Source organism: Ranitomeya imitator, chromosome 1 (genome assembly GCF_032444005.1).
Source record: "Ranitomeya imitator isolate aRanImi1 chromosome 1, aRanImi1.pri, whole genome shotgun sequence".
Taxonomy (NCBI): domain Eukaryota; kingdom Metazoa; phylum Chordata; class Amphibia; order Anura; family Dendrobatidae; genus Ranitomeya; species Ranitomeya imitator.
This window is the reverse complement of record NC_091282.1, coordinates 494,581,061-494,607,797: the sequence shown is the minus strand read 5'-3', so window position 1 is coordinate 494,607,797 and position 26,737 is coordinate 494,581,061. Positions and strand designations below refer to the sequence as shown.

General features: G+C 42.5%; 1 protein-coding gene across 4 annotated transcripts in view; it reads right to left on the bottom strand.

Moving 5' to 3' along the window:
* Nucleotides 1–26,737, bottom strand: part of SLC24A2 (solute carrier family 24 member 2) — a 548,803-nt gene that overhangs the window by 20,669 nt on the left and 501,397 nt on the right. For all 4 annotated transcript variants that reach the window (XM_069766061.1, XM_069766047.1, XM_069766070.1 and 1 more), the window contains one exon: nucleotides 580–678. In XM_069766061.1, coding sequence (XP_069622162.1) covers nucleotides 580–678 — 99 coding nt within the window. The remainder of the gene's footprint in view (nucleotides 1–579; nucleotides 679–26,737) is intronic.

Below are 26,737 nucleotides of genomic sequence, written 5' to 3'. Positions count from 1 at the left end.
ATTTATACACTGCATCATTGTACTAGTTAGATACTATAGGGTACATCACAATGGAGAAAATCAATAGAGGAAATTGCAGAGGGCACCATCAAAGCTATGGCATAACAAAAATAATTATTTTTTCTTCTGAAAGATGATGATTGGAGTGGTTGGTCTTTTACCGCTTTCCTCAACTACTATGATTACCCACTATAGATACATATGGGTGTCTATTTGTGACCTACACAGAAATGTTATCATTTTAAGGAGGTTTAAAAAAGTTCTAGCTAGGAAGATTGTAAAAACCTTTTTGAGGAATTAAGCGTCTTATACGGGACCAAGATACTTCAAAGCTGTCTGTAAAGGCTAATTGATATAACATTGATGTAACACACTAGCTATATGTCTACAATATGGAGCAAAACAAAGGGTAATTGCACAATCTAAAATGATATGGTTATTTTACATTCATTTGTCCCCTAGAAAACTGAACTAGTATATTTTGATCATCTAATATATTTTTTTAGTCATTGCAACATCTGGATACACATGCATACATCATACATATTGGTTTTAGTTATTCCTAAAAGTAATACTTACCTTCATAGTTCGCTGCTCCATTTAGTCTTTCGCTGTCTTCCACTTGACATTTCATTTTGGCCATTTTGTGAAGAATTGAAGCCTTCTCTTTAAATTTTCCTTCAAACATTTACAAAAAAAATTCTCATTATAGCCATTTGTATATCAATGTATTAACAGAAAAAATTACTGGAATAATGCAATATGGAAATTTACAACAATTTTTGGTATTCATTTGAATATTTTAATTATGTAGCTAATCTATAGCCACATAAGCATCTTAGTTGGATCAACAAAAACTCTCCACTTCTTACTGACATAACAGTTAAGCATGGATAATAAGAGTACATAGGAACTGTACCTTCACCTGTTTTAATTGCTTATTATTACCAAACACCTCTTTAGTCTTGCCTCAGGTAATTCCTGTATCACCTGAACATTTACACGGAGCGCATTCAGAAAATTTTAGGATACTTTAGCTTTTATATAGGTTTGATACCAACAGAGTAACTTTCCAAAAGCGTAACCAAGACGTGACTCTAATGATTACAAAACAAAGACTTCAAAGGGAAAAAGCTAGTAAATGTGAGAAACCCTAATCATATATTACATTATTATATTGTAGCTAATAAATGAAGTACACTTTTTAAACACTCAGTACGCAAAATAAAAAGAGACTAAAAATATATAAATATTACAATAAAACAAAAGCATATGTTAACTTTATTACATTGATATTTAACTCCTTTACCCCCAAGGGTGGTTTTAACTCTGGAACGCTTCAACGGATCCCGGTGATTCTGACATTGTTTTCTTGTGACATATTGTACGTCATGATAGTGGTAAAATTTATTTGATGTTTGTGCGTTTATTTGTAAAAATAACGGAAATTTGGCGAAAATATTGAAAATTTCGCAATTTTCCAACTTTGAATTTTTATGTAGTTAAATCACAGAGATATGTCACACAAAATACTTAATAAGTAACATTTCCCACATGTCTACTTTACATCAGCACAATTTTGGAACCAAAATTTTTTTTGTTAGGGAGTTATAAGGGTTAAAAGTTGACCAGCAATTTCTCATTTTTACAACACCATTTTTTTTTAGGGACCACATCTCATTTGAAGTCATTTTGAGGGGTCTATATGATAGAAAATAACCAAGTGTGACACCATTCTAAAAACAGCACCCCTCAAGGTGCTCAAAACCACATTCAAGAGGTTTATTAACCCTTCAGGTGTTTCACAGGAATTTTTGGAATGCTTAAATAGAAAATGAACATTTAACTTTTTTTCACAAAAAATTTAATTCAGCTCCAATTTGTTTTATTTTACCAAGGGTAATAGGAGAAAATGGACCCCAAAGGTTGTTGTACAATTTGTCCTGAGTACGCTGGTACCCCATATGTGGCGGTAAACCACTGTTTGGGCGCTTGGCAGAGCTCGGAAGGGAAGGAGCGCCATTTGACTTTTCAATGCAAAATTGACTGGAATTGAGATGGGACGCCATGTTGGGTTTGGAGAGCCACTGATGTGCCTAAACATTGAAACCCCCCACAAGAGACATTATTTGGAAAGTAGACCCCCTAAGGAACTCATCTAGATGTGTTGTGAGAGCTTTGAACCCCCAAGTGTTTCACTACAGTTTATAACGCAGAGCCGTGAAAATAAAAGTTCTTTTTTTTCCTACAAAAATTATTTTTTAGCCCCCGGTTTTGTATTTTCCCAAGGGTAACAGGAGAAATTGGACCCCAAAGTTGTTGTCAAATTTGTCCCGAGTATGCGGATACCAAATATGTGGAGGGAACCATCGTTTGAGCGCATGGCACAGCTCGGAAGGGAAGGAGCGCCATTTGGAATGCAGACTTTGATGGATTGGTCTGCAGGCGTCACATTGCGTTTGCCGAGCCCATAATGTACCTAAACAGTAGAAACGCCCCATAAGTGACCCCATATTGGAAACTAGACCCCCCAAGGAACTTATCTAGATGTGTTGTGAGAACTTTGAACCTCGAAGTGTTCCACTACAGTTTATAGCGCCGAGCCGTGAAAATAAAAAAAATCTTTTTCTTCCACAAAAATTATTTTTTAGCCCCCAGTTTTGTATTTTTCCAAGGGTAACAGGAGAAATTGAACCCCAAAAGTTGTTGTCCAATTTGTCCTGAGTACGCTCATACCCCATATGTAGGGGTAAACCCCTGTTTGGGCGCACGGGAGAGCTCGGAAGGGAAGGAGCACTGTTTTGCTTTTTCAACGCAGAATTGGCTGGATTTGAGATCGGACACTATTATGATCTGGTGATTAGGGAGCGACATGCTTCTAGCTCTGAGCAGGTGGCAACTATACTGACCGCAGTCCCTAAGCTCAACACAACACTAGAAATAGCCGTGGAATGCTCCTAACTCGGCCTAGGCATCTCGTCACAGCCTAAGAGCTAACTACCCCTAAAGATAGAAGCAGGAAAACTATCTTGCCTCAGAGAAAATCCCCAAAGGATAGATAAGCCCCCCACAAATAATGACTGTGAGAGGAGAAGGAAATGACATACGTAGTATGAAACAAGATTTAGCACAGGAGGCCACTTCTAGCTAAATAGAAATAGTACAGAACAGAACGCTGTGCGGTCAGTAAAAAAAACTACAAAAAGTCCACCGCAGAGAAATGCAAAAATCTCCACACCTGACTAAAGGTGTGGAGGGCAAACTTTGCTGCCCAGAGCTTCCAGCTTAACTGAATAGATCCATACTGAAAAGCTGGACAAATGAACAAAACAAAGAAAGTGCTGAACAACAAGTCCACAACAAGAGAACCGCAAAAGGACAAGCAAGGACTTGCTTTTGATGAACTGGTCAGAGTGTCAGGAAAGTCCTAAGAGCAATGACTCCAGGCAGGAACAATTGACAACTGGCATTGAATGAGGGATAAGGCCAGACTAATATAGCCGAGCCAGAAAGACGATCAGAGAAAACAGCTGCCGAAGCTAAATCCAAGAAGCAGCCATACCACTAAAAACCACAGGAGGGAGCCAAAGAGCAGAACTCACAAAAATGCTACTTACAACCACCGGAGGGAGCCCAAGAGCGGAATTCACAACAGGACACCATGTCGCATTTGGAGAGCACCTGATGTGCCTAAACAGTGGAAACCCCCCAATTATAACTGAAACCCTACTCCAAACATATCCCTAACCCTAATTACAATGGTAACCCTAACCACACCCCTAACCCTGACACACCCCTAACCCTAATCCCAACCCTATTCTCAACCGTAAATGTAATCCAAACCCTAACCCTAACTTTAGCCCCAACCCTAACTTTAGCCCCAACCCTAACCCTAACTTTGGCCCCAACCCTAACTGTAGCCCTAACCCTAGCTCCAACCCTAACCCTAGCCCTATCCCTAACCATAGCCCTAACCCTAATGGGTAAATGGAAATAAATACATTTTTTAAATTTTTCCCAAACTTAAGGGGGTGATGAAGGGGGGTTTGATTTACTATTTATAGCAGGTTTTCTAGCGGATTTTTATGATTGGCAGCCGTCACACACTAAAGACGCTTTTTTTTGCAAAAAACATTTTTTGCGTTACCACATTTTGAGAGCTATAATTTTTCTATATTTTGGTCCACAGAGTCATGAGTGAGATCTTGTTTTTTGCGGGACGAGTTAACGTTTTTTATTGGTAACATTTTCGGGCACGTGACATTTTTTGATTGCTTTTTATTCCGATTTTTGTGAGGCAGAATGACCAAAAACCAGCTATTCATGAATTTCTTTTGGGGGGAGCGTTTATACCGTTCCACGTTTGGTAAAATGGATAAATCCGTTTTATTCTTCGGGTCAGTACGATTACAGCGATACCTCATTTATATTTTTTTTATGTTTTGGCGCTTTTATACGATAAAAACTATTTTATAGAAAAAATAATTATTTTTGCATCGCTTTATTCTGAGGACTATAACTTTTTTATTTTTTTGCTGATGATGCTGTATGGCGCCTCGTTTTTTGTGGGACAAGATGATGTTTTCAGCGGTACCATGGTTATTTATATCCGTCTTTTTGATCGCGTGTTATTCCACTTTTTGTTCGGTGGTATGATAATAAAGCGTTGTTTTTTGCCCTGGTTTTTTTTTTTTTTTTTTACGGTGTTCACTGAAGGGGTTAACTAGTGGGACAGTTTTATAGGACGGGTTGCTACGGACCCGGCGATACTAAATATGTGTACTTTTATTGTTTTTTTTATTTAAAGGAATTTATTTATTGGAGCAATATTTTTTATTATTATTTATTCAGGAATTATTATATTTTTACACATGTGAATTTTTTTTAAACTTTTTTACTTTGCCCCAGGGGGGGACATCACTGTAAAGTGACAGATCGCTGATCTAACACTTTGCTGTGCACTGTGTCAGATCAGCGATCTGACGTGCACTCATGGAGTCTTCCCAGCGCCTGCACTGAGCAGGCGCTGTGAAGCCACCTCCCTGCAGGACCCGGATGCATGCAGCCCCGTGGCCATTTTGGATTTGGGCCTGCTGCAGGGAGGAGGTAAGGACCCTCGGAGCAACGCGATCACATTCGCATAAAGCGAATTAAAGGACATTGTTTTTCAGCAATCTTGGGGTGAGTGCCACATCTTTCATGTTTGCATAACTTGTAACTCTACTGTTCTGATATATGTAGAGCACCGCCCATGGATGCACCAAATGTTGTGTTTTAAGTCTGATGGAAAGCCGGTCCCATATGTTTATAGCCTGTGAAGGCAGTTACCTGGTGCTGCTCAGTTCTGAATGTTGTTTGATCGGCATAGCTTTGCTTAGCCTATACTGGTTAGTTTCTGGGAGATCCCTGAAAAAAAATTATATAGGGCCTCCCTATAAATTCAAACCAGCAAAGGCTAAACAAGCAGCTGTGGATTGTTTTTAATAGCCCAGGACCGAACCAGGGACATGGTTCCCCTCCTAGGCTACCAACATCAGCCCTCAGCTGCCCCGGAAATGGTGTATCCACAAGATGTGCCAAATTTGGTCCTTAGACTCGCTCTTCTTACTTGCCCTGTGGTGGCAAATGGGGTAATAGAGTTGGGGTAAGCCCATCTTTGCTAACGGTAACGTCATGAAGGTTACCCCAGTTCATCAGCCGGCTCATAGTGAACTGAGTGTGGGAACAGCTGGCAGTGACTAGCGGTAACCTCTAATATGTTACTGCTTATCACTTATGCTGCGCTCCAAGCTCAGCGTCTCCTGGTTCTCAGGGTAAGCGGTGGCATCATGCCACCATTCAGCAAGACATCCAGATGTAGCAGAGATGGATTATACAGCGAGGGACAATTGGATTATGTTCTCGTCAGACAGGTGAGGAATATGTTTTTGTATTTGTTTTTTTTTTAAACTTACTATGGGGTTAGTAATGGGGTGTCTTCTAGACACCTCTCCATTACTAATCCCTGGGCTTGATGTCAGCTAACAATACAAAACTGACATCAACCCCAACCTTATTAACTCACTTGCCACCACACCAGGGCAAGTGGGAAGAGCGAGGCTAACCGCCAGATTTGGCGCATCTTATGGATAAGCCATTTCTGGGCCAGCTGAGGGCTCATGTTGGTAGCCTGAGAGGGGGGGCAATATCCCTGTCCCCTTCCCAGGCTATTAATATCAACCAAAATCTGTCTGTTTAGCCTTTGCTGATTTGAAATTATAGGGGAACCCTATGTCATTTGTTTTCTGTGGTCCCCAGAAACTAACTAGTAAAGGCTAAGCAAACAGATGTGAGTTGTTAATTGCCTGGGAACCTTTGGGATATTGTCCCCTCTCACAGATAATTAACATCAGTCCTCAGCTGTAAGCTTTCCCTCTGCTGGTTATGAAAATTATGTGGGAGCCCACGCCATTTTTTTAACTTATTTCTTAATTTTAGGCAAGAAGAAGACAGTGGGTACTGAATACAACTCCCATCATTGTTGTCTGGTCACAGTGATCTCAGGGAGACCAGGCAAGAATGAAGACAGCTGCCTTCAGCATCTGGCACCTGGGATCAGTGCGAACTGTACCTCTTTTTCCAAGGCACTGGGATGTGTCACACAAATGACATACAAATGTTATCCATGAGTCATCCGTGTGCACGTGTGCCGTATGTATTTAGTCCAAGCTATGCAAAAAAAGGACATGTCTGCGACTTTTTCACATGGACACACACTCCGTGTGAAAAACCTGCCATGTGCACACCACCACCATGGGTGTGCATGTGTTTGTATCCTTAAAAAATGGACCACTTATGGACACAAAAAACAGATGTGTAAACGAGGCCACAAATAGAGCACTAGAGATAGACCGCATAAGGCCCTGGCTCTAATCCAGGTATAGTGCCTTGCAAAAGTATTCGTCCCCCTTGAACTTTTCAAACATATGGGAAAACCACATATCATGCTTCAAACATAAAGATGCCAAATGTACATTTTTGGTGAAGAATCAACAAAAAGTGGAACACAATTGTGAAGTTCAACGAAATTTATTGGTTGTTTAAAATTTTTGTGGAAAATCAAAAACTGAAAAGTGGGGCGTGCAATATTATTCGGCCCTTTTAACTTAATACTTTGTTGTGCCACCTTTTGCTGCGATTACAGCTGCAAGTAGCTTGGGGTATGTCTCCATCAGTTTTGTACATCGAGAGACTGAAATTCTTGCCCATTCTTCCTTGGCAAACAGCTCAAGCTCAGTGAGATTTGATGGAGATCGTTTGTGAATAGCATTTTTCAGCTCTTTCCACAGATTCTCGATTGGATTGAGGTCTGGACTTTGACTTGGCCATTCTAACACCTGGATACGTTTATTTGTGAACCATTCCATCGTAAATTTTGCTTTATGTTTGGGATCATTGTCTTGTTGGAAGACAAATTTCCGTCCCAGTCTCAGGTCTTTTGTAGACTCCAACAGGTTTTCTTCAAGAATGGTCCTGTATTTTGCTCCATCCATCTTCCCTTCAATTTTAACCATCTTCCCTGCTGAAAAAAAGCAGGCCCAAACCATGATGCTGCCATCACCATGTTTGACAGTGGGGATGGTGTGTTCAGGATGATGAGCAGTGTTACCTTTACGCCAAACATATCATTTGGCATTGCTGCCAAAAAGTTCGATTTTGGTTTCATCTGACCAGAGCACCTTCTTCCACATGTTTGATGTGTCTCCGAGGTGGCTTGTTTCAAATTTTAAACAACACTTTTTCTGGATATCTTTGAGAAATGGCTTTCTTCTTGCCACTCTTCCATAAAGACCAGATTTGTGCAGTGTACAACTGATTGTTGTCCTATGGACAGACTGTCCCACCTCAGCTGTAGATTTCTGCAGTTCATCCAGAGTGATCATGGGCCTCTTGGCTGCATCTCTGATCAGTCTTCTCCTTGTTTAAAATGAAAGTTTAGAGGGATGGCTGGGTCTTGGTAGATTTGCAGTGGTATGATACTCCTTCCATTTCAATATGATCGCTTGCACAGGGCTCCTTGGGATGTTTAAAGTTTTGGAAATCATTTTGTATCCAAATACAGCTTTAAGCTTCTCCACAACAGTATCTTCCGCAACCAAGAATCTGCAAAAACCCTAGTCCATGCCCTCATCATCTCCCGCCTTGACTACTGCAACCTCCTGCTCTGTGGCCTCCCCTCTAACACTCTCGCACCCCTCCAATCTATTCTAAACTCTGCTGCCTGACTAATCCACCTGTCCCCCCCCCGCTATTCCCCGGCCTCTCCCCTCTGTCAATTCCTGGACTGGCTCCTCATTACCCAATGACTCCAGTTCAAAAACCCTAACCATGACATGCAAAGCCATCCACAACATGTCTCCTCCATACATCTGTGACCTCGTCTCCCGGTACTTACCTGCACGCAACCTCTGATCCTCACAAGATCTTCTTCTATACTTCCCTCTTATCTCCTCTTCCCACAATCGCATACAAGATTGCTCCCGCGCATCCCTCATACTCTGGAACTCTCTACCCCAACACATCAGAGTCTTGCCTACTGAGCAAACCTTCAAAAAGAACCTGAAGACCTACCTTTTCCCACAAGCCTACAACCTGCAGTAACCACCGATAGAGCAAACTGCTGCATCCGATTCAATATGCTAATGACCCTTGGCTCCAGCTCTGCTGCGATCAGGAGCCAAGGGTCATGCTACTGTGCTGTGATTCTTTTGCATGAGAGGATCGCAGCACAGGTGCGGAGAAGATGGAGAAAGTAGTTTCTCCATCTCCTCCTTGGCCTGACTTGCTGTATATCGAACTGCACTGGAGTGACATCCAAGTGCAGTCTGATGTTTTACTCGCATTCATTGACTTGTAGGGATGCAATTGAGCTGAGTGTCTATGACATGATCAGGTATACCAGAAATTGTACATTAAATGTCACCTGCTTAACTCAGCAGGAAGTACAGTGCCATGTCAAAATCAGTAAACAAACCAAAAGGCCTGAATGGCATCCCGAGTACTGTAGGTATTCAGTACAGTGATAGACCATTAATTTTAACCCCTTCACGACGTGCCCCGTACTAGTACGGAGCATGTCGTGTCTCCCCCTTTGATGTGGGCTTCGGCGCTGAGCCCAGATCAAAGTCACGATATGTCAGCTGTTATGTACAGCTGACATGTGCGCGCAATAGCGGCAGGTGAAATCGTGATCCACCTGCCGCTATTAACCAGTTAAATGCCGCTGTCAAACGCTGACAGTGGCATTTAACTACCGCTTCCGGCGGCGCAGCCGGAAATGAGCGCATCACCGACCCCCATCACATGATTGGACCTCAATGGTTACTGATGCTGGCCTGCTGTGAGTGCCACCCTGTGGTCAGTGCTCATAGCAAGCCTGCAATTCAGCTACATAGCAGCGAACTGATGATCGCTGCTATGTACCTGAGCCGATCCAGTTGTGCCAGCTTCTAGCCTCCCATGGAGGCTATTGAAGCATGGCAAAAGTTAAAAAAAAATGTTTTAAAAAATATGAAAAAAAAATAAAAATAAAAGTTTAAATCACCCCCCTTTCGCCCCATCCAAAATAAAACAGTAAAATGAGATCATGGAACTCTATGTCATGTGATGTTGCAATGGTTGATTTACTACAAACATTCAAGGAGGATTTGGATGTCTTTCTTGAAAATTTATGGGTAATACATTTTGTGATGGAGGCATTAATCCAGTGAACTAGTCTGTGTCATGGTTTGGACAGGGTTAATGCCCTGCCCTCTCAGAGTTAATTGTTGTGGCCTCCTTTTGGATCTGGGAGGGATATTTATACCCACGATGTACTAGGATTCTCTGTCAGTTATACTTTCATTTTGACTGTGTGCCTGACCCCTGGTGTGCGTGTGCATACTGTGTTGTTTGTTTGCTGTCCGTGCTTGACCTGGTCTGTTTGATCCTCTCGGCTTCTCTGCTTTGTGTTTCTATTCATTCGCTTACTTGGCTTTCTGACCTCTGTTTTCCACCTGACTATCCTTCTGTCTCACTCTCCAGTACCTTGCATGTCCCCTGGCTATTGACCTCGGCATGTTTGACTACTCTCTGGAGCCATTCGCCTCCCTTGCACCCCGATGCCGGGCTCCGCCCCTGGCCACTCCCCCTCTGTTCAGGTCCTGCTTGCTAACCAGTGAGTTCTCTGCCATTCTGCTCTGGGCTCCCTTATTGTGGTGGGTCGACAGTTACACCCGGGAGCCTTGACAGTCTGATTGCCATTTGTGAAGTCGGGAAATAATTTCCCCCCTAATATGGGGCGATTGGTATCTGACTCATGGGAATTTTGCCTTCCTCTAGATCAGGGGTGGGGAACCTCATGTCCGCAGGCTAGTTATGACCCTTGATGACCTTTAATACGGACCATGGGCATATTCCCAGGGACCGCAGAGCTTGGGCCAGCAACTTTATTTTGATGGCAACCGGCCCATTAATTTCTTCTTGCTCTTTCACTGATGAATGCTGAGGCGCATGCAATGAAAGATTACATCCTGACACCAGTGCCAGCATCAGGATGTACTTTGCGAGCAAAGTTAGCTGCAATTTGTACGGCTCCCGAAGGATGGAATAAATATCCAAATGTTAGGCTATAGGTTGAACTCAATGGACTTACAGCTGGTGAAATAAGTATTGAACACATCAATAATTTTCTAAGTAAATATATTTTTAAAGGTGCTAGATGATGGTAACAACACATCCAATCCAGGCAAAATAAATCAAACGCCAGATGTTCATAAATTAAGTTATGTGTAATTGTCACGCAAAGTCTAGGACAGACTAAGTGCAACACAAAGGGATAAGGTAAAAGGAACCAAACACTAGGGAATTGGGGAGTGGAGACCCCTAGACAGACCTAGCATTACCCTGTCTGTCCTATAGTCCCTATATAGGTTCCCACCTATCACTGAGCAGGATACCTAATCCTTGCCTGACCCTGGCGATAAGCCCTGCACTGGAAAGGACAGGATGAGTGCTAGTCAATCTCCACTAGTGCTAAAGACATCTAGTATACACAAAACTAGGGAACACTTAGCTTGAGAAGACTCAGAGAGAAACACAGACGTCCTCCAGCAACACCAAGGAGGAAGGTAGCCGACTGCAATAGCTCCAATCTGCAACAGGAAAATGCAAAATAACACCCGCAAGTTCCAACAGGGAGTTGGGAATTACAGTTGTGCGCAAGCACGCAGTTCATGCTAGACAGCACAGGAATTTACAGGAACTGGAGGCTTTTTGCCAAGAAGAGTGGGCAGCTGGGCAGCTTTACCATCTGAGAAAATGGTACCACAAATGACTTCAAGCTTGATGTTAGAGGGGGCAGTATTAAGAAATAGGGTATGTGGACTTTTGATCAGGGTCATTTGGATGTTTTGGGTTGTCATTATGATTTAAAAAGAGAAAACACAGTAGTTTGACAATAAATGAGCTTCACCTAACCACTACCCATGAGTGGAGAAAATGTTTTGGTATTATCATTCATATTCTCTGAAAAAAGACCAAGAAATCAAAAATACTGCCGCGTATGTAAACCTTTGAGCACAACTGTATTAACACCCAGAACCAGGTGACAACATTAAGGCCGGGGAGGTGGCCACTAGTCTGCAAGGCCAACCGCTGAGACCTTCTGTAGCCAGATGCAGTGTGACTGTCTGAAACCTCGGACACACCCATGACAGTAATAAGGAGAAATGACACAGGGTAAAAGTATTGAACATGATTACTGAAATTTTTTTAATACTTCATAAAAAATCCTTTCTTGGTGATGAAGCTTCAAGATGCCTCCTGTATGGAGAACTAGGCATAGCTCAGGTGTGATTTTGGACCATTCTTCCATACAAACACTCTTCACATTCTAAAGCTTCTGTGGGTTCCTTCTATGAACTCTGAGCTTTAGTTCCTTCCATACATTTTCTATTGAATTTAGGTCAGGTGATTGGCTGGGCCGTTCTAGCAGCTTTATTTACTTTCTCTGAAACCAAATGAGTTTCCTTGGCTGTATGTTTGGGATAATTGTCTTAGGCTAGTTTCACACTAGCGTTCCCCTGATGTGCGGCAGGCTGCGGACTTCCTCCGTGAAGTCCCGCCCCCGGCCGCACCTCCGCTGTTATCTCCACCTACATCTGTATGCGGCCCGCATGCGACCTGCGTACCTATATTTCACATTAGGTACGCAGGTTGTGCGGCTGTATGCAGATGGTGCCGCATGCGTCGTTTTGACGATGCGGAAAAAAAATAAAAATGCTACATGGCTGCGTCTCCGCTGGCCGCTGCATCGTCAAAACGACGTATGCGGCACCATCCGCATACAGCCTCATGACCTGCATACCTAATGTTAAATAAAGGTACGCAGGTCGCATGCGGGGAGGTGCGTCCGGGGGCGGGGCTTCATGGAGGAAGTCCGCAGCCTGCCACACATCAGGGGAACGCTAGTGTGAAACTAGCCTTACTGAAATGTCCACTCTCATTTCATCTTCATCATCCTGGTAGATGGCACCAGATGTTTATCAAGAATGTCTCTGTACCAGGGCTGGATTAAAGAGGTGGGTGGCCCAGGGCCCATTTTGGAGGGAGGCCCATTTTTCAAGGTGTTGCAATATGTAATGCAAAAACACAAAATGAAACGAACGCAATTTTATTTCCAAAAATCATTTACGCAGAGTAATTCAGGTATTTTACATTCATTCATTTTCTACAATCCAGGCTCTTTCCTTGATTTTCGTGCTGCAAAATCATTAATGATGCCACTAAAATCAAATTTGATGCTCATGATAGCGAAATTTACAAGTCGTTCCTGCTTCATGGATGTCCTTAATCGGTTTTCAGCTAATTTGAGTTTTGAGAAGGAACGCTCACCACTGCAGTTTGTTACCATCAAAATTAGATATATCCTTAGAGCTATCTCAATATTTGGGAAAGTGTCCTGCACACCCTTTTCCATGATAGGCTTGTACATGAAAAGTTCAGTGCTGATATCTTTTGGCTCCTCATCTGTGAATAAATTGGCAAATGTTACAAACTGACACAGTTCACCAATAAATGTAATGTCCAAGTCATCTGAACAAGACCTGACGAGTTGCTCTGCTGTTGCCTTAAGTTCGTCTGAAGACAGTTCTTTCTGATGGCTAAAAAAGCTAAATTTGCTTGATATATTTTTATATGCTTGAAGACTTTGGTCAAGAGAAGCAATAAACTGATCAATGACAGGCAAGAAAGTTTCTGTTCTGTATTTTTCAGAAGGGCTGAGTTGTACTTCTTCCGTATGGCCATAATCCAATGGATTGAGACACACGTTTCCGCGCCTGTGTCGAGGTATCGTCTGAACATACTCAGATGAACCCGACAGCTCTTCGCCTTGCTTCTCATACATTTTCAAGGAGTCACTCTTTGATGCGACATAGTTTTTTTAAGCTGGTCAGTGACGCCACAGCAGTGTTTAGATCGAGTTTTGCGTGTTGTAGATTTTTACTAGTAGCATCTGTTCTTTGCAGGATATCACTCCAGAAGGTGGTGTTAATACCAATTTCAAGCTGATTCATTTGTCTTAACAATCCTTCTGCTTCACACCGCTGGGCTGTATATATATGAGGGGCTGCTGCTGGGCTGTATATATTAGAAGCTGCTGCTGGGCTGTATATATATTAGGGGCTGCTGTTGGGCTGTATATATATTAGAAGCTGCTGCTGGGCTGTATATATATATTAGGGGCTGCTGCCGGGCTGAATATGTCAGAGGCTGTTGCTGAAGTGGCTGTATATAGAGGCTGAGGAGCTGTATAAAGTACACAGCACTATACTGTAAACAGGACCACACTATATACATACAGTATACACAGACACACTGTAATGCAGGATATAGTGTGGACCATGACATCATGGCAGGTCCTTGTCGCATACCATCCTTGCCACCGGAACCTGCCGCTTGCATGGATCGGTCACCGGAGCGTCGCGAGGAGCGGGAAAGGAGCCAGAATGTGAGTATATGATGATTTTTTTTTTAAATTATTTTTAGCATTAGATCTTTTTACTATTGAGGCTGCATAGGCAGCCTCAATAGTAAAAAAAAGTTGGTCTTACAGGGTTAATAGCAGCGTTAATGGAGTGCGTTACACCGCGGCATAACGCGGTCCATTAGCGCTGCCATTAACCCTGTGTGAGCGCTGACTGGAGGGGAGTACGGAGCAGGCACTGACTGAGGGGAGGAAGGAGCTGCCATGTTGCCGCCGGACTGCGCCCGTCGCTGATTGGTCGTGGCAATGATCGTGGGCATTTTGCCACGACCAATCAGCGACTTGGATTCCATGACAGACAGAGGCCGCGACCAATGAATATCTGTGACAGACAGAAGGACAGACAGAAAGACGGAAGTGACCCTTAGACAATTATATAGTAGAAGTTTATCATAGTTTAATATACTTTGTAATATCCTGAGTTCATTTATACAGGCAAGGGATTTATATCAGAGATTTAGGGTGAGGGATTATCCTTGTGAAGTCTTGAATGGTCCCTTCCATGAATCCCTTATGGCTGATAGGCAGTCTCTGCTAAGGACCAATAATACCTGAAACAACCAGGAGGGTAATTTGGTTAAATTTATTGGAACCTTTGATGGGCAATCAGAGAGGGTTTACCAGGACTTAATAAAGCACTGGGGAGTTCTTTTGGCTGACCCTAATCTGGAGAAGTTTGTATCTCCTAGACCAAGCATAACATACAGGAGGGGAAGGTCGATAGGTGATCGGCTGGTACATATTCTATATCAGAGGCCAAAAGTACCAGGGACCTGGTTGGATAGAAGACCTCTGGGTTTTTTTAGATGTGAGAACTGTACAAGGTGCGATGTGATGGCTCAAGGAAAGACCTTAAAGAGTGCAGTAAATGGGAAAATCTTCTCAATCAGGGACTTTGGGAATTGTAATTCCACTGGGTTGGTATATAAAGCTACTTGTACCTGCCCGATGGATTATATTGGCAAGACCATAAGGGAACTGAGGGTGAGGGTAGGTGAGCATCTTGATGATATAAAAAACAAACGGGATACGCCAGTTGCTCGCCACATGAATGCCGTATATGGTGGAAACCTGAAAGAAATCACCTTCAGTATGATTGAGTTGGTCAGACCAAAGTCTGGAGGAGGGAACCTGGATAGGGCTATACAGAGACGCGAGACTGAATGGATTTTTAGATTGCAATCGCTCTCCCCAAAGGGTTTAAATTAATGTCTCTCCTATACAGTACATGCTTTATTTGAATGTTATTGGCCATTAATAAGGTTTTCTTAATCTATGGGAAATTACCCTGGGCTTCTTTTTTTGGCCCAGAATAAATATGGTTGGAAAATATGCCTTTTAACCCCTTTCTGACCTCGGACGGGATAGTACGTCTGAGGTCAGATCCCCTGCTTTGATGCAGGGCTCCGCGGTGAGCCCGCATCAAAGCCGGGACATGTCAGCTGTTTTGAACAGCTGACATGTGCCCGTAATAGGCGCGGGCAGAATCGCGATCTGCCCGCACCTATTAACTAGTTAAATGCCGCTGTCAAACGCAGACAGCGGCATTTAACCACCGCTTCCGGCCGGGCGGCCGGAAATGACATCATCGCCGACCCCGTCACATGAACGGGGGTCGGCGATGCGTCAGGATGGTAACCATAGAGGTCCTAGAGACCTCTATGGTTACTGATCACCGGTGGCTGTGAGCGCCACCCTGTGGTCGGCGCTCACAGCACACCTCCATTTCTGCTACATAGCAGCGATCAGCAGATCGCTGCTATGTAGCAGAGGCGATTGAGTTGTGCCTGCTTCTAGCCTCCCATGGAGGCTATTGAAGCATGGCAAAAGTAAAAAAAAAAAGTTAAAAAAAAGTGAAAAAAATAAAAAAAATATAAAAGTTTAAATCACCCCCCTTTCGCCCCAATCAAAATAAATCAATAAAAAAAATCAAATGTACACATATTTGGTATCGCCGCGCTCAGAATCGCCCGATCTATCAATTAAAAAAAAGCATTAACCTGATCGCTAAACGGTGTAGCGAGAAAAAAATTTGAAACGCCAGAATTACGTTTTTTAGGTCGCTGCGACATTGCATTAAAATGCAATAACGGGCGATCAAAAGAATGTATCTGCACCAAAATTCTATCATTAAAAACGTCATCTCGGCATGCACAAAATAAGCCCTCAACCGACCCCAGATCACGAAAAATGGAGACGCTACGAGTATCGGAAAATGGCGTATTTTTTTTTTTTTTTTTTAGCAAAGTTTGGAATTTTTTTTCACCACTTAGATAAAAAATAACCTAGACATGTTAGGTGTCTGTGAACTCATACTGACCTGGAGAATCATAATGTCAGGTCAGTTTTAGCATTTAGTGAACCTAGCAAAAAAGCCAAACAAAAAACAAGTGTGGGATTGCACTTTTTTTGCAATTTCACCGCACTTGGAATTTTTTTCCCGTTTTCTAGTACAAGACATGCTAAAACCAATGATGTCGCTCAAAAGTACAACTCGTCCCGCAAAAAATAAGCCCTCACATGGCCAAATTGTCGGAAAAATAAAAAAGTTATGGCTCTGGGAAGGAGGGGAGTGAAAAACGAACACGGAAAAACAAAAAATCCCAAGGTCATGAAGGGGTTAAACTCCATATCCTTACATGTCTGAACATGTTGCACATTGAGGGTTATTATTTTGTATATACATTTTGGTTATTGTATATTTATTACTGATGTATTTAATTGCACTGTATGACCCATATATAATGTAGGAGGACAAAGAAGCTATTAATAAGGTGCTATATGGAATTTAGGATTATAAAGGAGTTATCAATGATGTTGATTAATATACTGGCTCTTTTGATGGAGACACTGTGGTATATAATATTTGTTGTGCCTAAGAAACATGGGCAGTGTGATATAGCTTCATGGACTACCTTAAGTTTGGGATGGACAGTACCGTAAGTGATGCGATCGCATTGTATGTTCCGGGTATGCGTTCAATGCTATGGAGCACCTAGCACAGTGCGCAGAATCTTGGTGGAACGCAAGTTTCCCTAAGTATGGTGGTGCTTTCCACGAGGTGGAGCGCACTAAACTTATCAGGTACCCGGAACCGGAAGCATTCTATGTTCTGGGGAATGAATGTGTTGCATGCTATGGAGCAATTAGCACAGTGCGCAGAATCGAGGTGGAGCGCAAGCTTCCGGAAGTATGGTGGTGTGTTCCACAAGATGGAGTGCAGAAAACATATCAGGTACCCGGAACTGGAAGCGGTAAAACGCTCAATATAATTAATAGTAGGACATCGGTATGTGCGATCGGTTACATATGGGAGCACACTGAAATAATAGGACGTGTGCGGTAAGAATAAAAAGGAAATTTGTCCGAATATATGGAATTTTGGGGAAATACATTGCCAGTTTGACCCGGTTATGATGCCGCCAGACATTGGAAGGGGCGGGGCCTATTGTGGCATGAGAATTCAATGGGGGCTATTTAAGTCTGCACATTTTGACCGCCGATTCATGTCATCTATCATCATGACATCCGACATCATGAAGATCCATATTTCCTCCTCATGACCCCGTGACAATGGGGAAACGTGTCGGGATGACACCAGCACATGCTAAGTTATTTTTTATTTATTTTTTGTAGCAACCTGTGGATGATTTATTACCCAAAAAGAATCTTTTTAATATGCATCTGAAAAGTTAATATATGCTGTGGCTTTGGAAATGGTTAGCATCATTGAGGATGTCTCAGGGTATGGTGGGTCTCTAATATACATTTTCAGCTTATTGTGGACCAAATTGCTATTTGATACGTAATATTTTGAATGCATTTAGGCTGTTGGTGTATTTTTCATGTTATCTGTAGGTGCCTCACAGGGTCTAAACAGGAAATTTGTGTTATTTTTCTATCTGTTTTTCCTTCCTGCTCTTTGCTATATTGTTTTCCCACCTATATTGATAGGGCGACTGTAGGGAAGAGAGGGACAGTCCATGGTGAGTGGGGAAGCCAAAAAATCGTTCTTTAGGGTGCCAACCTCCACAGTCAGGCAAGCGTGAGTATTAGGCCTATTTTAGGGCTGTGTCAGGCAACCTTTTTGGTCTATTTTTTTATGGTATCTAACCATTTAAAATACTGTGTGTATGTCTTCATATCATATTATATTAATAAAGGTAAAGTTTTAAAAGGGATTATATGTACACACAATACTTAGGCTATGTGCACACGTAGGAAATGAGGTGCAGAATTTTCTGCACTAAATCTGCATCTCCTGGCAGAATCCGCAGCTGCGGTTTTGATGCGTTTTTATGCGTTTTTTATGCGGTTTTAGTGCGTTTTTTGTGCGGAATTGATGCAGATTTTCCGGGCAGCCGGAAATGAGCGCATCGCCGACCCCGTCACATGATCGGGGGTCAGCGATGCGTCAGAATGGTAACCATAGAGGTCCTTGAGACCTCTATGGTTACTGATGCTGGCCTGCTGTGAGCGCCAACCTGTGGTCGGCGCTCATAGCACACCTGCATTTCTGCTGCATAGCAGCGATATAATGATCGCTGCTATGTAGCAGAGCCGATCGAGTGGTGCCAGCTTCTAGCCTCCCATGGAGGCTATTGAAGCATGGCAAAAGTAAAAAAAAAAAAAAGGTGAAAAAAAAAAAAAATAAATAAAAGTTTAAATCACCCCCCTTTCGCCCAATTCAAAATAAATCAATAAAAAAAAAATCAAACCTACACATATTTGGTATCACCGCGGTCAGAATCGCCCGATCTATCAATAAAAAAAAAGGATTAACCTGATCGCTAAACGGCGTAGAGAGAAAAAAATTTGAAACGCCAGAATTACGTTTTTTGGGTCACCGCGACATTGCATTAAAATGCAATAACAGGCGATCAAAAGAACGTTTCTGCACCAAAATGCTATCATTAAAAATGCCAGCTCAGCACGCAAAAAATAAGCCCTTATCTGACCCCAGATCATGAAAAATGGAAGACGCTATGGGTATCGGAAAATGGCGCAATTTTTTTTTTTTAGCAAAGTTTGGAATTTTTTTCACCACTTAGATAAAAAATAACCTAGACATGTTAGGTGTCTATGAACTCGTAATGACCTGGAGAATCATAATGGCAGGTTAGTTTTAGCATTTAGTGAACCTAGCAAAAAAGAGCCAAACAAAAAACAAGTGTGGGATTGCACTTTTTTTGCAATTTCACCGCACTTGGAATTTTTTTTCCCGTTTTCTAGTACACGACATGCTAAAACCAATGATGTTGTTCAAAAGTACAACTTGTTTCGCAAAAAATAAGCCCTCACATGGCCATATTGACAGAAAAATAAAAAAGTTACGGCTCTGGGAAGGAGGGGAGCGAAAAACTAACACAGAAAAACGGAAAATCCCAAGGTCATGAAGGGGTTAAGTACTGTAAGTATAAGTCTATAGCAGTAACGTGGTTTAAAATTAAGACATTGAGTGCTTGTAAATATCTGCTCCCTTCTTCGGACTGTACATATTAATTGCAGTTGTTCAAATTTGAGTTATTCTGGTGGAAGGTGCTAGTCAGGGTTTGCTCCTTTGTAGATCCTCCTATTTTGCAAAATTCTGACTTTGTGTATCCCCACTAAAGGAAAGAATAAAAGGGCTTGCAGTGTGAGTAAAAGACAGTGACTAACTTAACTTTTTCCATATGCAGTGCTACTTCTGACATGTGTAAGAACTATAAACACAGCCATTTACTTTGGTAAAGAGGAAAGCTGTGTCAAAGAAAAGCCACAGGAGCTGTAAATCATGGCAAAAGCAATGTATAACATACACTGTACTGTTTATCTCCCATCCATGTTGCATCTTAGCACAATGCTTTAGCATTTACATATCAAATACTATAGAAGACATGAAAAACTATAGGAGTGGCTTGAGACATAATGGAATTGCTAAAGAAGTTTCAAAGATGGGTCAATTATGCAAATCACACTCTGATCAAACTCTGAATAGGGTTGGCAGATTTTGACATTTACTTTATATAGGAGTGGTATCCCTTTCTGAGCACCTTTGTTGAGTAGTACGGAGTGACGTGTACCCTATCTTAGTCCACAGAAATTCAAGCGGTCTTACATGCTCAGGGTGCATCAGTGTCAGTGAACTATTCATCGACATTTGAATGAAATTAAATGCTATGGTAGGAGACTGAGGAGAACCTCACTGCTGGCACAGAGACATAAAAAGCTAGACTGCAGTTTACAAAGATGTACGAAAGCCAAAATGCTTCTGGGAAAGCGCCTTGTGAATAGATGATACCAATATAGAGATTTTTGGTAAAGCACGTCATGCTACTGTTATGAGGCTTATAAAGTAAAGAACACCGTACTTACAGTCAAATATGGTGGAGGTTCAAAGATGTTTTGGGGTTGTTTTGCTGCCTCTGACACGGCGTCCCTTAACTGTGTGCAAGGCATCATGAAATCTGAAGATTACCAAAGGATTTTGGGTCGCAATGTAGTGCCCAGTATTCAGAATGCTGAGTTTTTGTCTTAGGTCACATGTCTTTCAGCAGGACAATGAACCCAAACATGTTTCAAGTAGCACCCAGAAATGGATGGGGAAAAAAAGCACTGGAGAATTCTGAAATTCCCAGCAATGAGTGCGAATATAAATCCCATTAAACACCTCCGTAGAGATCTTAAAATTGCTGTTGGGAGAAAGCACCCTTCAAATATGACCTGGAGCAGTTTGCAAAAGAGGAGTGGTCCAAAATTCCAGTTGAGAGATGTAAGAAGGTTATAGGAAGCAATTGATTGCAGTTATTTATTGCAGAGGGTGTGCAAACAAATATTAGGTTAAGGGTGCCAATAATATTCTCCGCCCAATTTTGGAGTTTTTGTGTAAAATGATGTCCAATTTGCCTTCTCTTCTCTCTTTTTTGTTGTTGTTCCAATACACACAAAGAAAATAAACATGTGTATAACAAAACATGTGCAATTGCAATTGTTTTCTGGGCAAAATACTTCATCTTCTGGAAGAATTGCTAGGCTGCCAACACTTTCGGCCATGACTGTATATACATAAATACAAATAATCTACCTTTCTATCTATATAGCATTGAAAATAGTGAAATGCAGATATCTGCTAAATTTAAATTCGAGTGTCCTTGAACAATGTGTGAAATGGATATTTTGTAGAGCTGATGTTCCCCATGAGATCATAAAGCCGCGCTGATCTCTTGTACTTGTTCTCTAAGCTGAGTATGCAAATAGAACAATCCAGCTGATTACGACTGAGTCTGATTGCTTCATCATGACCCAGTACAATGGGAGCGGAGAGGCAATCAGAATACTACTCAGACACAGTAATGACTTACAATCAGCCAAATAAAATGTGACACTACTGTGATCTTGGATGCCTGCCCATTTCTTCTTTTATCATGCATACTTAGTTTTAAAAAACAGTCAATATCTAAAATAAAAATAATGACAAAACAAATTTAGGAAAAAAAAGTGATGATTTGTTGTTCACTTTATATGGCATATATTTTCAAAATAGTTTGACAAATATTTGATTCTTAGAAAAACGTAAGTTCTTCAGCTTTTACTGTATGTAGTATGTGTTTGTGCGGTTCTAGTATAAAAAAATATTCAACAGAAGCTCTGTTTTCAATTACTGTCTTGATCATAGACATTAGTGCAGGACATAGAACATGGATATAACACTATAGTCACATAAGCATTATAGGCTTTGGTGGTTTGTAGACTTTATTGCTGTTTCTGCAAAAAGGACAAAATAGCCCAGCATGCTGCATTATTTTTTCGCAGTAAAATGACAGCTGACAATGAAATATCACAGACCACATAATGGACAATAGGGTCTGTTTGGCATTATTGGTGTTGATCATATGTAGGCTCTGGCACTGTCATTAGGAAAGTAGATGCACAGATATGAACATATTAAAAAAGCCTCTACAGTCTGTTCATCTACTATATAATTGTCTAAGGTCCACTTCCGTCTCCCTGCCTGTCCTTCTGTCTTTCTTTCTGTCATGGAAATCCCAAGTCGCTGATGGGTTGTGGCAAAAGGCCACGACCAATCAGCGACGGGCACAGTCCGGCGACAAAATGGCCACTCTTTACTCCCCACAGTCAGTGCCCGCAGTCTATATTTCCCCCCACACATGGTTAATGGCAGCGTTAACGGACCGCGTTATGCTGCGGTGTAACGCAGTCCGTTAACGCTGCTATTAACCCTGTGTGACCAACTTTTTACTTTTGATGCTGCCTATGCGGCACCAATAGTAAAAAGATCTAATGTTAAAAATAATAAAAAAATAAAAAATCATTATATACTCACCCTCAGTGGGCCCCCGGATCCAGCCGAGGCCTTTCCCGCTCGTCGCGATGTTCCAGTGACCGATCCATGCATTGTGGTCTCGCGAGACCACTACGTCATCATCTCGTGAGACCGCAATGCACTCTTGGGACCGGAGCATCACGAGGAGCATTGGTAAATGCCTCGGCTGAATCCGGGGGCTCTGGAAGGTGAGTATGTAACTATTTTTTATTTTAATTCTTTTTTTTAACAGGGATATGGTGCCCACATTGCTATATACTACGTGGGCTCTGCTAAATACTGCGTGGGCTGTGTTATATACTACATCTCTGTGCTATATACTATATGGGCTGTGCTATATACTACGTGGCTGTGGTATATATTACGTGGCTGGGCAATATACTACATTGCTGTGCTCTATACTACATGGCCTGGGTTATATACTGCATGGGCAGTGTTATAAACTACGTCTCTGTGCTATATTCTATGTGGCTGGGCAATATACTACGTGTCTGTGCTATATACTACGTGGCTGGGCAATATACTACGTGTCTGTGCTATATACTACGTGGCTGGGCAATATACTATGTGTCTGTGCTATATACTACATGGCTGGGCAATATACTACGTGGCTGTGCTATTTACTACATGGCTGTGCTATATACTATGTGGCTGGGCAATATACTACATGGCTGTGCTATATACTACGTGGCTGTAAACTACATACATATTCTAGAATATCCAATGCGTTAGAATCGGGCCACCATCTAGTGTTAGAATAATTGTAAGAGAAGCAGTGCACCAAATACAGAACAGTACTATTGGAGTTGGCAGTGTCTGGCAATAAAGAGAGGGCACTGTCTACCTAGTAAACTAAACTACTAGAGTACTATTCGACTAGCTTTAATGATGACACTATCTGTCTTGGACAGGGATGAGGATCACTATAAGGCCTCCTTCACACATCCTGGTGATTCCTGTACAGGAAAAACCAGTAACAGTGTAATCTATTGTACTTGTGCCATCCGTGTGTCCATATGTCTGTGTGACATCCGTATGTCCGTGTGCTGTCTGTGTTCATGTGTTTGTGTGCTGTCAATATGACAAGTATGGAATTAATTGCAGCATAGAAATTAAAGAGTGTTATGTATTAAAGATGTACAGTGAGAGATAATGATAAGGAACATAGATAGATAGATAGATAGATAGATAGATAGATAGATAGATAGATAGATAGATAGATAGATAGATAGATAGATAGATAGAAATATGTCAGTGTGCTGTATAATCAGTGCTTTGTGTCATTATTTTTCTGGGGTACCTGGTAAAATAACCAGTAAAGGATAAGCAAACAGCCGTGAGCTGCTGCTATTAATAGCCTGGGAACCTTGTGGTATATTGTCCCCATTCTTAGATTAGTAATATCAGCCCCCAGCCATGGGCTTTCCCCTCTGCTGATTATGAAAATTACAGGGAGCCCACGTCAATTTTTTAAAATGTAATTCTTTATTTTACACACGAGGTACACAGCAGGTGCTAAATACAACTCCCATCATTGTCGCCTGGTCGCAAGGAGCTGAGGGAGACCAGGCTACAATGATCAGAGCTTTTCCCAGGTGCCAATACATGTCACACTGATGACATACTGATGTGCACGTGTGAGGCACCAATTTTGTCAATGGTGCCGGTCTGCGGATTTTTCACACAAACACATGGTCCATGTGAGATCCTGACACGTGCGCACCACCATTGAATACAATGGGTGTCCGTATTTGTGGTCCTTAAAATCAGACCGCATACAGATGTGGGAAGGGGCCTAGGGCAGATTTCCTAAAACAATTTTATGGTTATGTTTACAAGTTGCGTGTTTGCTGCACTTTGCTATGTAGGCAAAACCTGCTCTCTTGGCAGTACAAAAGCTGCTTCCACCACAGAAACATGAACAATGCAAGGTGATAGATCACTAATGCAAGACATGTGAAACCATGAAACCATTTTGGAAAAAAGGGCAACTTGATCAAAATATTTATAAGAAAAGATTTTTATGACTGAAAAAATAGTTATTATCCTGAACAAAAATGTTCACAAGAGATCATGAAAAAATACACAATTACAAGTGTAAGAGGGGGGGAGTTGTATTGGTTGGGAATAGCTAGCTAAGGCCTCTTACACACGTCCAGATAATTCCGGTACCGGAGAAATCGGCACCGGAATTATCCGTGTCCGTGTGTCTGTGTGCTCATGTAGCACATCAGTGTGGCACACGTGCGACAGTCATGTGCCGCCTGTGTGCCGACTGAGGACCACACGGACCGTGCAGGAGACAGCGCTACAGTTAAGCGCTGTCCCCTGTATGAGGTGCTGAAGCCGGTATTCATCCCTTCTTCCCAGCAGCGTTCGCTGAAGAGAAGGAATGAAAAATCTTTTTTTTTTCTTTTCCCTTAAAAATAAAGTTTGTGCGTCCCCTCCCGCCTCCCATCCCCTGTGCGCCCTCCCCCCCCCGCTTGCCAGGAAATACTCACCGACACCCAGCTCCAGTGATGTCTCCTCTCAGCGCCGGCAGCAGGCCCTGTGTGAGCGGTCACGTGGTCCCGCTCATTACAGTGAGGAATATGCGCATGAGTGGGACCATGTGACCGCTCACACAGGGCCTGCTGCCAGCGCTGAGAGGACACATTGCTGGAGCTGGGTGTCGGTGAGTATTTCCTGGCAAGCGGGGGGGCGCACAGGGATTGGGAGGCGGGAGGGGACGCACAAACTTTATTTTTATGGGAAAAGAAAAAAAAAAGAATTTTCATTCCTTCTCTCCAGCGAACGCTGCTGGGAAGAAGGAATGAATTCCGGCTTCAGCACCGCACGCAGGGGACAGCGCTTACTGTAGCACTGTCTCTCCTGCGGGCGGTACGTGCACACGGAGGAAAGTGCACACTGTTCTCCGTGTTCACGTGTGCGGGATGCTTTGCGGACCGTGCTGCCAGAGAAAAACGGACATGTCTCCGTGTATTTAACAAGGACACACGGTCCGTGAAAACACGGAGACATGTGCATAGACCCATTCATTTGAATGTGTCTACGTGTGTCAGTGTCTCCGGTACGTGAGAAAACTGTCACTACACGTACCGGAGACACTGACGTGTGAAAGAGGCCTAAAGGTACCGTCACACTTAGCGACGCTGCAGCGATACCGACAACGATCCGGATCGCTGCAGCGTCACTGTTTGGTCGCTGGAGAGCTGTCACACAGACAGCTCTCCAGCGACCAACGATGCTGGTAACCAGGGTAAACATCGGGTAACTAAGCGCAGGGCCGCGCTTAGTAACCCGATGTTTACCCTGGTTACCATCCTAAAAGTAAAAAAAAACAAACACTACATACTTACCTACCGCTGTCTGTCCTCCAGTGCTGTGCTCTGCACTCCTCCTGTACTGGCTGTGAGCGCCGGTCAGCCGGAAAGCAGAGCGGTGACGTCACCGCTCTGCTTTCCGGCCGCTGTGCTCACAGCCAGTACAGGAGGAGTGCAGAGCACAGCGCTGGAGGACAGACAGCGGTAGGTAAGTATGTACTGTTTGTTTTTTTTTACTTTTAGGATGGTAACCAGGGTAAACATCGGGTTACTAAGCGCGGCCCTGCGCTTAGTTACCCGATGTTTACCCTGGTTACCAGTGAAGACATCGCTGAATCGGTGTCACACACGCCGATTCAGCGATGTCTGCGGGGAGTCCAGCGACCAAATAAAGTTCTGGACTTTCTTCCCCGACCAGTGACAGCACAGCAGGGGCCTGATCGCTGCTGCCTGTCACACTGGACGATATCGCTAGCGAGGATGCTGCAACGTCACGGATCGCTAGCGATATCGTCTAGTGTGACGGTACCTTAAGCCATTGCCAGAGCAAGTTTACCTTGGTCAGCCAATGTTTACATATACACACATCACTAATTTAATTTACCTGCACTAATCTTGACTACCATTATCAGGTGATGAGACCAAGACATTAAGGTTTAAACTTGGTAAAGTCACAAATGGGTTTCACAAACTGCTGTACCTGCTTTTTTTTTTAACTAAAAATGCAGCAAAACCTGATACCAGGGTTTTTCACTTACCCACTACTTTTATGGGTGAAAAATGCTTAAAAAATACTGAAAGAAGTGACATGCTGCAGTTTACAAAAACGCAGCAGTTTTCCAATTCAGTCAGGAAAAATAAAAACAATACGTGTGCATGAGATTTCTGAAATGTCATAGCTTTTGCTGTTACTGTAAAACACAGTTTAAAATTTTCATTAAAAAATGCAGCAAAAACGCAACGTTTGCTAATAGCCTAACTATTTAGACACTTTTGAATACAGTCTTCTATAGACATTTCATAGAA